At 44.3% G+C, this 12,660-nt stretch overlaps 2 protein-coding genes across 2 annotated transcripts in view; both read right to left on the bottom strand.

The window, feature by feature from the left end:
* Positions 1 to 10,050, bottom strand: part of gfra2a (GDNF family receptor alpha 2a) — a 74,057-nt gene extending 64,007 nt beyond the window's left edge. Inside the window, exons 1-2 of the mRNA XM_017466928.2 lie at positions 9,411 to 10,050; positions 1,172 to 1,480 (exon numbers count right to left, since the gene is read on the bottom strand). Coding sequence (XP_017322417.2) covers positions 1,172 to 1,480; positions 9,411 to 9,447 — 346 coding nt within the window. The 5' untranslated portion in view covers positions 9,448 to 10,050. The remainder of the gene's footprint in view (positions 1 to 1,171; positions 1,481 to 9,410) is intronic.
* A 359-nt stretch (positions 10,051 to 10,409) lies between these two features.
* Positions 10,410 to 12,660, bottom strand: part of LOC128632871 (uncharacterized) — a 30,943-nt gene continuing 28,692 nt past the window's right edge. The window contains exon 3 of the mRNA XM_053680547.1: positions 10,410 to 11,092. Coding sequence (XP_053536522.1) covers positions 10,410 to 11,092 — 683 coding nt within the window. The remainder of the gene's footprint in view (positions 11,093 to 12,660) is intronic.

The following is a 12,660-nucleotide window of genomic DNA, read 5'->3' on the forward strand; positions in this document are numbered from 1 at the left end:
CTAGACGACTAATCACTGATCAGCAGTCTAGATGACTAATCACTGATCAGCATTATTCTAGACGACTAATCACTGATCAGCATTATTCTAGACGACTAATCACTGATCAGCATTGTTTAGACGACTAATCACTGATCAGCATTATTCTAGACTAATCACTGATCAGCACTGTCTAGACGACTAATCACTGATCAGCATTATTCTAGACGACTAATCACTGATCAGCATTGTCTAAACGACTAATCACTGATCATCAGTCTAGATGACTAATCACTGATCAGCATTGTCTAGACGACTAATCACTGATCAGCATTGTTTAGACGACTAATCACTGATCAGCATTGTTTAGACGACTAATCACTGATCAGCATTGTCTAGACGACTAATCACTGATCAGCATTGTCTAGACGACTAATCACCGATCAGCAGTCTAAACGACTAATCACTGATCAGCATTGTCTAGACGGCTAATCACTGATCAGAACTGGCTAGACGACTATTCACTGATCAGCATTGTCTAGACGACTAATCAGTGATCAGCAATGTCTAGACGACTAATCACTAATCAGCATTGTCTAGACGACTAATCACTGATCAGCATTGTCTAGACGACTGATCACTGATCAGCACTGTCTAGACGACTGATCAGCATTGTTCGAAAACCAACCACTAATCAATCACCACTGTTTGTCCACCCGCAGACTGATTCATTATTTCAGAAAATCTTCCTCACATTAACATGTGCTTGATATGCAAATGATCACAATGATTCAGTAAATATGAAAATGAGTCTATGACATCATCTGGTGACTTTGAGCATGCATCAGCTACTTTCCCCTGAAAAGAGTTAGTAAGACACTTGGTGTAAGTGTCAAACGTGTGGTGTCACCCGAGCTAAAGAGGAAATATATATATATATATATATATAATGTTTTGATTCATTTCACCGATTTAACACCAATTTCATCTCACACTAATGAGGTAAAAATTCACGAAGAAGCTCACAGCTGGAAAACGTTTAACAAGCCACAAGCCCAGCCACATTCACGTCTGCAAAAGCAAAGAGGAATGCAGTAAGAAAAAAGACGTTCTAATTAAAGAGAAAAGTCAAGGAAAGAAAAAACAAATTGTTTCTCCACAGCAGGAAGTTAGCGAGCGAGCTAGCGTCTACCTTCACTGAAGCCCATGTGGATGCTCCAGTAGTTCTGCAGGCACTGTATCTCCTTCTTCATCCCTCGTTTACAGCGACACTCCATCAACGGAGTCTCCTGCAGAACCTCCAGCGCCGCCTGGCACTCCTTATTGGCCAACATGGAGTTCCAGTCCTTACCCACGAGGCACTGCCTCATGATGCGATAACGAGAGCTGCACTGAGGACTCAGGTTACACACCTCACTCGCCCTCACACAGTCCACAAAGTCCGGAGAGGGGGAGGAGGAGGAGGAGGACAAGGACGAGGACACGGAGACAAACAGATCGTCTACGGAGAGAAAGAGGAGAGAAAGAGTGATAAGGTGAGTAAATAATGGAAGAAAAGAATAGAAGCCATGTTAATAAAAGAAAGACAGGAGAGAAGACAGATAAAAAGACAGGAAGAGAGAAGAAGAGAAGAAGAAATGAGATGATGTATTAGTGATGAAAGTCTGAGTCTAACGCTCATTACTGCTTATTAGAAACGATCTCTGTGTAAAGTGTGTACATCACTCAGCTCCACTTCTGCATCATTTATCATTCATCACCATATACAATCCTAACACACACACACACACACACACACACACACACCTGCACACATCACTGTGTGTGCTGAGCGTGTTTAGCAGAAATGACACTTACACATGACTCAGACACACTTCTGTCACATGCGTTACACATAACACACACTCCATACACACACACACACACTCCATACACACTTTATAAATTCACTCCATACACACTTCATAAACACACTATATATACACACTCTGTGAGCACAATCCATACAACACGCTCCATGAACACACTCTATACCCACACTCAATACACGATCTATGAACACACTCCGTACACACACTTTCTAAACACACTCTATATACACGATCTATGAACACACTCCGTACACACACTCTATACCCACACTCAATACACGATCTATGAACACACTCCGTACACACACTTTCTAAACACACTCTATATACACGATCTATGAACACACTCCGTACACACACTTCATAAACACACTCTATATACACGATCTATGAACACACTCCGTACACACACTTTCTAAACACACTCTATATACACGATCTATGAGCACACTCCATAAACTCATTGCATATACACACTCTATACACTAACTTCAAATATGCACTCCATGACCACAGCCACGCCTACTTCACTTAGGCTGAGAGACAGAAAGGCCACACCTACTTCATTTAGGCTGACAGACAGAAAGGCCACGCCTACTTCACTTAGGCTGAGACAGAAAGGCCACGCCTACTTCATTTAGGCTGAGAGACAGAAAGGCCACGCCTACTTCACTTAGGCTGACAGACAGAAAGGCCACGCCTACTTCATTTAGGCTGAGAGACAGAAAGGCCACGCCTACTTCACTTAGGCTGAGAGACAGAAAGGCCACGCCTACTTCACTTAGGCTGAGCGACAAAAAAGCGATGCCTGCTTCACTTAGACTGAGACAGAAAGGCCACGCCTACTTTACTTAGACTGACAGACAGAAAGGCCACACCTACTTTACTTAGACTGACAGACAGAAAGGCCACGCCTTCTTCCCTTAGACTGAGATACAGAAAGGCCACGCCTCTTTCTCTTATGCATAGACACATCTGCCACGCCTCCTTCACTAAGATTGACATACACAAAGGCCATGCCTCCTTCTCTTAGTTACTACACAAAAGCCACACCCCTGTTTTTTAGACTGACAGATTCAAAGGCCACACCCCCTTCACTGTGACTGACACACACAGAGGCCACACCCCCTTCACTGTGACTGACAGACCCAAAGTCCATGCCTCTTTCTCTTATATTTGCATGCAGAGGACATCACAGAGCTGAAAAGCTTCCTGCACTCAGTATGATGTCACTCAGGTAGGAGGCGTGGCCTATTCTGATATGATGTAATGATTTAAGCGTGTATTTTATTGTGAGTTACGGGTAAAATGGTGAGAGTTTTATTCCTGGCCAAACGCTTAATCCCCACATGACTCCAAAGTTGCTCACTTATTCATTAAAAACCCCCAACTTTCTCATCTCTTCCATCTCCAGGTGATGAAGAAGCGAGGAGAGGAAACGAGACGCTAGTGACACCTACAGGTCGGGTTAATAAATAAATACTGATGGAGAAACGTGGATGTGGATGAGGACGCGCTCCGATGAAGTGAGGAACACGTCTGAGAATGGATACAGATATCACATGGGAGGAGAAAGAAAGACAGATGGACAGAGAGAGAGACAGATGGAAAGACAGAATGAGAGACAGAACAATGTATTACAAAACATACTGCAATATTTTCTATTTATCTCTCTATCTCTCTATCTATATACAGAGTGATAGCAGGGAGACGGAGAGAGAACCGAATGTTCTTTTCTGTGAATACTGAGAATGAGATAGGGACAGATGGACGGAGAGAAGGAGAGAGAGAGAGACAGGCACAGACAGAGAGTCTGTTTTTTCTTTAATGAGTGCTTATTAATGTCAGACAGACAGACAGAGAGGCGGAAAGTGAGACAGACATGATGGGATAACTGAGACGTTATGATAAACACTGCCTCATTACAGGTTCTGAAAGAGAAAGAAGGGAAGGAACGAGGGATGATGAGGTCATTATACTGAATCTTCCTCAGACCTGAAACAGGAAGTGGTTAGTAAAAGTGATACTTCAATGTCCTTGAGAAAGAGAGAGAGAGAGAGAGAGAGAGAGAGAGAGAGAGAGAGAGACTGACAGACAGAGTGGAACAGAAAAAGAAAGAGAGAGAGGCAGGTAGAAACAGAGAGAGATGGAGATATAGACGACTTACAGAGAGAGAGAGACTGAAAAAGATTTAGAGAGAAAGACAGAGAGAGACAGACAGAGAGGAAAAGAGACACAGAGCAGCAGGGAGACAAAAAGAGAAACAAAGACAGAGAGAGAGGAAAAGAGCAGCAGATAAAAACAGAAAGAGAAAGAGAGAAAAGGAGACAGAGAGACAGAAAAAGATCGAATGTAAGCGAGAGACAGAAAGAGAGAGATCTGTCTCTCTCTTTCACTCTCTCTGTCTCTCTCTTCTTTCCTGTCTCTCTCCATCTGTCATTCTCTCTGTCTGTGTTCCAGTTTCTGTCTCTTTCTCTCTGTCTTTCTGTCTGTCTCTCTCGCGCACTCGCTCCCGCAGTGTTCAGTCGACTCTTGTAGTGTTCAAAGACGTCTGATTTAGTGTTGAATTAACACATCGTATTCACTTACCTCTTACACGGACTAATCACCGTGTTAATGAACTTCTGATGTCCTGAATTAACACCTACCTGCCTCGAGTCAACACTTCAGAGGGTGGTTTTATTCTCTGAACTAATGCTAACATCCCGAACTAACGCTAGCATCCCGAACTAACGCTAACATCCCGAACTAACGCTAGCATCCCGAACTAACGCTAGCATCCCGAACTAACGCTAGCATCCCGAAGTAAAGCTAGTATCCCGAACTAACGCTAGCATCCCGAACTAACGCTAACATCCAGAACTAACGCTAGCATCTCGAACTAACGCTAGTATCCCGAACTAACGCTAGCATCTCGAACTAACGCTAACATCCCGAACTAACGCTAGCATCTCGAACTAACGCTAACATCCAGAACTAACGCTAACATCCCGAACTAACGCTAGCATCCCGAACTAACGCTAGCATCCCGAACTAACGCTAACATCCAGAACTAACGCTAACATCCCGAACTAACGCTAGCATCCCGAACTAACGCTAGCATCCAGAACTAACGCTAGCATCCCGAAGTAAAGCTAGTATCCCGAACTAACGCTAGCATCCCGAACTAACGCTAACATCCCGAACTAACGCTAGCATCCCGAAGTAAAGCTAGCATCCCGAACTAACGCTAGCATCCCGAACTAACGCTAACATCCCGAACTAACGCTAGCATCTCGAACTAACGCTAGTATCCAGAACTAACGCTAGCATCCCGAACTAACGCTAGCATCCCGAAGTAAAGCTAGTATCCCGAACTAACGCTAGCATCCCGAACTAACGCTAACATCCCGAACTAACGCTAGCATCTCGAACTAACGCTAGTATCCAGAACTAACGCTAGCATCCCGAACTAACGCTAGCATCCCGAAGTAAAGCTAGTATCCCGAACTAACGCTAGCATCCCGAACTAACGCTAACATCCCGAACTAACGCTAGCATCTCGAACTAACGCTAGCATCCAGAACTAACGCTAGCATCCCGAACTAACGCTAGCATCCCGAAGTAAAGCTAGTATCCCGAACTAAAGCTAGTATCCCGAACTAACGCTAGCATCCCGAACTAACGCTAACATCCCGAACTAACGCTAGCATCTCGAACTAACGCTAACATCCAGAACTAACGCTAACATCCCGAACTAACGCTAGCATCCCGAACTAACGCTAGCATCCCGAACTAACGCTAACATCCCGAACTAACGCTAGCATCCCGAACTAACGCTAGCATCCCGAAGTAAAGCTAGTATCCCGAACTAACGCTAGCATCCCGAACTAACGCTAACATCCCGAACTAACGCTAGCATCCCGAAGTAAAGCTAGTATCTTGAACTAACGCTAGCATCCAGAACTAACGCTAACATCCAGAACTAACGCTAACATCCCGAACTAACGCTAACATCCCGAACTAACGCTAGCATCCCGAACTAACGCTAGCATCCCGAAGTAAAGCTAGTATCCCGAACTAACGCTAGCATCCCGAACTAACGCTAACATCCCGAACTAACGCTAGCATCTCGAACTAACGCTAGTATCCAGAACTAACGCTAGCATCCCGAACTAACGCTAGCATCCCGAAGTAAAGCTAGTATCCCGAACTAACGCTAGCATCCCGAACTAACGCTAACATCCCGAACTAACGCTAGCATCCCGAACTAACGCTAGTATCCAGAACTAACGCTAGCATCCCGAACTAACGCTAGTATCCCGAACTAACGCTAAAATCCCGAACTAACGCTAGCATCCCGAATTAATGCTAGTATCACGAACTAACGCTAAAATCCCGAACTAACGCTAGCATCCCGAACTAACGCTAGCATCCAGAACTAACGCTAGCATCCCGAACTAACGCTAGCATCCAGAACTAACGCTAGCATCCCGAACTAACGCTAGCATCCAGAACTAACTCCAGCATCCAGAACTAACGCTAGCATCCCGAACTAACGCTAGCATCCCGAACTAACGCTAGCATCCAGAACTAACGCTAACATCCCGAACTAACGCTAGCATCCCGAACTAACGCTAGCATCCAGAACTAACGCTAACATCCCGAACTAACGCTAACATCCAGAACTAACGCTAGCATCCAGAACTAACGCTAGCATCCCGAACTAACGCTAGCATCCAGAACTAACGCTAGCATCCAGAACTAACTCCAGCATCCAGAACTAACGCTAGCATCCCGAACTAACGCTAGCATCCAGAACTAACGCTAGCATCCCGAACTAACGCTAGCATCCAGAACTAACGCTAGCATCCCGAACTAACGCTAGCATCCAGAACTAACGCTAGCTAGTTTCCCTGCTGATACGCGTTGGTTGAATGGCGTTGGAATTGATTTTCTGCAGTCTGTAGGTGTTCCAGAGTTTGACGTTACACTGCGGTGTTAATTGCCCCCCGGGGTTTGTACAGGGTGTTAATTCTACGCTGTAAGAGTTTACAGTGCACTGGCAGTGTTTATTCATCTACCTGCTTTATTTGTACTCGAGAGGTGTTAATTCTGTTCTAAGAGTTATCTTCATGCTCATGTCAATCTCATACCAGGACAGTTCATTCTACACTGTAGATGTTCACTCTACACTCTTAGTGTTCATTCTACACTCTTAGTGTTCATTCTACACTCTTAGTGTTCACTCTACACTCTTAGTGTTCACTCTACACTCTTAGTGTTCATTCCACACTCTTAGTGTTAATTCTACACTCTTAGTGTTCACTCTACACTCTTAGTGTTCATTCTACACTCTTAGTGTTCACTCTACACTCTTAGTGTTCATTCTACACTCTTAGTGTTCATTCTACACTCTTAGTGTTCACTCTACACTCTTAGTGTTCATTCTACACTCTTAGTGTTCATTCTACACTCTTAGTGTTCATTCTACACTCTTAGTGTTCATTCTACACTCTTAGTGTTCATTCCACACTCTTAGTGTTCATTCTACACTGTAGATGTTCACTCTACACTCTTAGTGTTCATTCTACACTCTTAGTGTTAATTCTACACTGTAGATGTTCACTCTACACTCTTAGTGTTCATTCTACACTCTTAGTGTTCATTCTACACTCTTAGTGTTAATTCTACACTGTAGATGTTCATTCTGCACTCTTAGTGTTCATTCTACACTCTTAGTGTTCATTCTACACTGTAGATGTTCATTCTACACTCTTAGTGTTCATTCTACACTCTTAGTGTTAATTCTACACTCTTAGTGTTCACTCTACACTCTTAGTGTTCACTCTACACTCTTAGTGTTCATTCTACACTCTTAGTGTTCATTCTACACTCTTAGTGTTCATTCTACACTCTTAGTGTTAATTCTACACTCTTAGTGTTCACTCTACACTCTTAGTGTTCATTCTACACTCTTAGTGTTCATTCTACACTGTAGATGTTCATTCTACACTCTTAGTGTTCATTCTACACTCTTAGTGTTAATTCTACACTCTTAGTGTTCACTCTACACTCTTAGTGTTCACTCTACACTCTTAGTGTTCATTCTACACTCTTAGTGTTCATTCTACACTCTTAGTGTTCATTCTACACTCTTAGTGTTCACTCTACACTCTTAGTGTTCACTCTACACTCTTAGTGTTCATTCTACACTCTTAGTGTTCACTCTACACTCTTAGTGTTCACTCTACACTCTTAGTGTTCATTCTACACTGTATGTGTTTGCAGTGTGCAGGGTGACCTTGATCACAGTTGTGCTCACTCAGAGTGTCTCTGCATTAAACACCAGAAAGGAAACACACACACACACACACACACACACACACACACACACACACACACACACACACACCTCGATGTTAAGGTTGTGCGTTGTGGTTGAACTTTTCTGACTTCGGTAATGGCGATGTGAGACTCGCACGCAAACCACTGCACACACGGGTTTGTTTTACTCTCACTGTGAGGACCTTCCACTGACATGATCATTAACACTGAGTAACTCCACCATCTGACCTCTGACCTTCACCTCAGGAACTTACAATACGTTTCACCTCTGTTACAGTTCTCCTCCTGGGGACCTGCTAAACGTCCCCACAAGGTCAAAACCTGTCAGATATTCCTCTCCTCATCTTCCTCTCCTCTCCTTCCTCATCTTCCTCTCCTCTCCTTCCTCATCTTCCTCTCCTCTCCTTCCTCATCTTCCTCTCCTCTCCTTCCTCATCTTCCTCTCCTTCCACTCCTCTTATACCTTATCTTCTTCTCCTCTCCTTCCTCATCTTCCTCTCCTCTTATAAAATCATCTTCCTCTCCTCTCCTTCCTCATCTTCCTCTCCTTCCTCTCCTCTTATACCTTATCTTCTTCTCCTCTCCTTCCTCATCTTTCTCTCCTTCCTCTCCTTTATTCCTCATCTTCCTCTCTTTCCTCATCTTCCTCTCCTTCCTCATCTTCCTCCCCTCTCCCTCCCCATCTTCCTCTCCTTCCTCATCTTCCTCCCCTCTTCCTCCTCATCTTCCTCTCCTTCCTCACCTTCGCATCTTGTTCTCCTCTCCTTCCTCATCTTCCTCTCATACCTCATCTTCCTCTCCTCTCCTTCCTCATCTTCCTCCCCTCTTCCTCCTCATCTTCCTCTCCTTCCTCACCTTCACATCTTGTTCTCCTCTCCTTCCTCATCTTCCTCTCATACCTCATCTTCCTCTCCTCATCTTCCTCATCTTCCTCTCCTTTTCTTCCTCATCTTCCTCTCATCTCCTTCCTCATCTTCCTCTCATACCTCATCTTCCTCTTTCATCTTCTTCTCCTTCCTCATCTTCCTCTCCTCATCTTCCTCATCTTGCTCTCCTTCTCATCTTCCTCTCCTCATCTTCTTCTCCTTCCTCTTGCCACCAAGATATAAACACACACGCACACACGCACACACACACACACACACGCACACACACACGCACACACACACGTCGTGTTTATTCCGCGTTATATCTGGCTACGTGTGTTAATGATGGAAGTCATAAAGTTCTCACCTAACAGGAGCAGGAATCCGCACAGATACAGCCGCATGATGGAAGCGCGAGACCAATCTCAAACAAACTGTAATGTTTCTGTTTACGATCTTTTTAAATTCCCACACACGGACACAAATGTTAAAAATCCCGAACAGCCTCCAGCGCGCGCGGACCCTTCATCATCACCACCACCATCATCATCATCATCATCATCATCATCATCATCATCACCACCAGGATCCGGTGAAATAAATCCGCAAAGATGTAAAGTTTTCTCTCTTTTATCTGTTTATTTAATAGTTATTCCCGTGTAAGAGGAGGAGGAGGAGGAGGAGGAAGGAGTGAATCCCGGGATCCGCTGCACGTGATCCCAACATGCCGCTGATGAAGAACCGAGATCCGGCTGAGAGGACAGGACCTGAGCCGCGCGCGCGCTCCAAACACCTTCACACCAACGAGGTTCGGCTCAGAAATAAAAAGGAATAAATAATAATAACTACTACTAATAATAATAATACTAATACTAATACTAACAATAATAATACTAATAATAATACTACTAATAATAATAAAGATCAAATAAAGCGCGAGGAGCTGAGCAGCGACTCACACTCACCGCCGCGCCTGCAACTCTGCTCCAGAAGCGCGCGCGCAGGATGGAGGGCTGGTGTGTGTGTGTGTGTGTGTGTATGTGTGTGTGTGTGTGTGTCTGAAGGAGGGACTGGCTTCATCCCAAATGGACATGCAGTGCACTGCATGCGGTGTTTTAATTTAGTTAAAACAAGTTAACTTGTCCCCAGCTACTGAAAAATCTGAATTTATCATCTTATTCCCTATGTAGTGCACTTCACAGGGTGGAGGAGCTATAATCTTATTCCCTATGTAGTGCACTTCACAGGGTGGAGGAGCTATAATCTTATTCCCTATGTAGTGCACTTCACAGGGTGGAGGAGCTATAATCTTATTCCCTATGTAGTGCACTTCACAGGGTGGAGGAGCTATAATCCTATTCCCTATCTAGTGCACTTCACAGGGTGGAGGAGCTATAATCCTATTCCCTATGTAGTGCACTTCACAGGGTGGAGGAGCTATAATCTTATTCCCTATGTAGTGCACTTCACAGGGTGGAGGAGCTATAATCTTATTCCCTATGTAGTGCACTTCACAGGGTGGAGGAGCTATAATCTTATTCCCTATGTAGTGCACTTCATAGGGTGGAGGAGCTATCATCTTATTCCCTATGTAGTGCACTTCACAGGGTGGAGGAGCTATAATCTTATTCCCTATGTAGTGCACTTCACAGGGTGGAGGAGCTATAATCTTATTCCCTATGTAGTGCACTTCACAGGGTGGAGGAGCTATAATCTTATTCCCTATGTAGTGCACTTCACAGGGTGGAGGAGCTATAATCTTATTCCCTATGTAGTGCACTTCATAGGGTGGAGGAGCTATCATCTTATTCCCTATGTAGTGCACTTCACAGGGTGGAGGAGCTATAATCTTATTCCCTATGTAGTGCACTTCATAGGGTGGAGGAGCTATAATCTTATTCCCTATGTAGTGCACTTCATAGGGTGGAGGAGCTATAATCTTATTCCCTATGTAGTGCACTTCATAGGGTGGAGGAGCTATAATCTTATTCCCTATGTAGTGCACTTCATAGGGTGGAGGAGCTATAATCTTATTCCCTATGTAGTGCACTTCACAGGGTGGAGGGTGGAGGAGCTATAATCTTATTCCCTATGTAGTGCACTTCATAGGGTGGAGGAGCTATAATCTTATTCCCTATGTAGTGCACTTCATAGGGTGGAGGGTGGAGGAGCTATAATCCTATTCCCTATGTAGTACATTTTATAAGGCATATATAATCTAGTCCCCTACGTAGTGCACTTTACAGGGTAAATGTAATGCACTTATATAAAGCGTGACTGAGATGGTCAGAAGCTTACAGATGATAGTTTGAAGAACCGGTTCGCTGCTCTGAAGATCCTATAACGAAACATCAAGAACTTCTGTAATCTCCAGAGAACCCTCCAGCTGAACTCAAGAACCCTGTACAATGGAAAACAGTTTGTGACAAGAAGAAGGTCCTGTACAGAACCCATGGTGCTGTAAAGAACCATCGAAGAACCTTTATTTTTAAGGGCGTCGACATGAATTTGATAAACATGAACATGAAGGAGATCTAGATGAATTACAATCAGGCTGTATCGAGTAGAAAATGATAGAAAGGGACGCGTTACGTGTTGTTGTGACGTCAGGTGCGTTTACATCAGAGAACTCGGGCGGGATCGATCCGGCCCGTGTTCCCGACTGGGAATCTGAGGTGAATGTCCGTTCCATTAGACTCTTCCGTGTTAGAGAGGTTGGGGGTTTGGGAAATGTAACGCTTCACATGTTCACTGAGGAGATCTTTTCAACAAAAAAAAGTTCTAGACCCAAAATAATCACATCATTCCAAAGCTAGCACGTGAACCGGAGCGTAGGTGTGTAACCGTGGTGCTACAACACTCTGATTTCCTCTGGAATCCATGATGATGATTAGTATCAAAGATGTCACCTCATCACCTCCTCACTGTGACTCGTCTTCAGGACATGAGAAGTGGACTCGAGATGTCGAGTCGAGGCCTGTGATCCTCCGAGTGTTAAAATCTGCACCATTAATGAGACCGTGCTGAGGTGCAGAAGATAAAACTGTTCCGAATATGAATTCTTCCAGAGCAGGACACGTGGTTCCACTCGGCGTTCGGCTGGAACAGAACGGAACCACGGTATGTTCTCTACATCGGTGTGGTTCTTTAAGAACCCAGCAATCGAACACAACAGAAGCAGTTCCTTCTATTTTGAGAAGGTTGAAGTTCACCTCGATAAGCCGCGCTAACTGCTCCTCTCCTGGCAGCTCGTTTGTAATTTGCACAATTTCTCATTACTGTTTGATGAGTGATGAAATAAAAACAGTTCTCATAGATTCAGACATTTATTCTCCACTGTGTGTCATTTCCCATGTAGAGGCGTGAAAGCTCATTAATCACAGTGTGGCGAATCTCCGTCGAGCGGGAAGACAGGAACCGTTAAAAAAAAAAGCAGCAAAAGACAGACGGCTTTGAAGACGTGAGCGTGTAGCCGTCACTTCCTCCTGTCCAACGCTGACACGAACCTCACGATCATCCGCTGGCTTTAAATCAAAGTCACGGCGCTCTTCGAACAAATCTATTAGCCTGCGCTAATAACTCAGGACAAACCCACAAAGGTTCCTGAGGTGAGACTC

The sequence above is a fragment of the Ictalurus punctatus genome, chromosome 5 (genome assembly GCF_001660625.3).
Source record: "Ictalurus punctatus breed USDA103 chromosome 5, Coco_2.0, whole genome shotgun sequence".
Classification (NCBI taxonomy): Eukaryota; Metazoa; Chordata; class Actinopteri; order Siluriformes; family Ictaluridae; genus Ictalurus; species Ictalurus punctatus.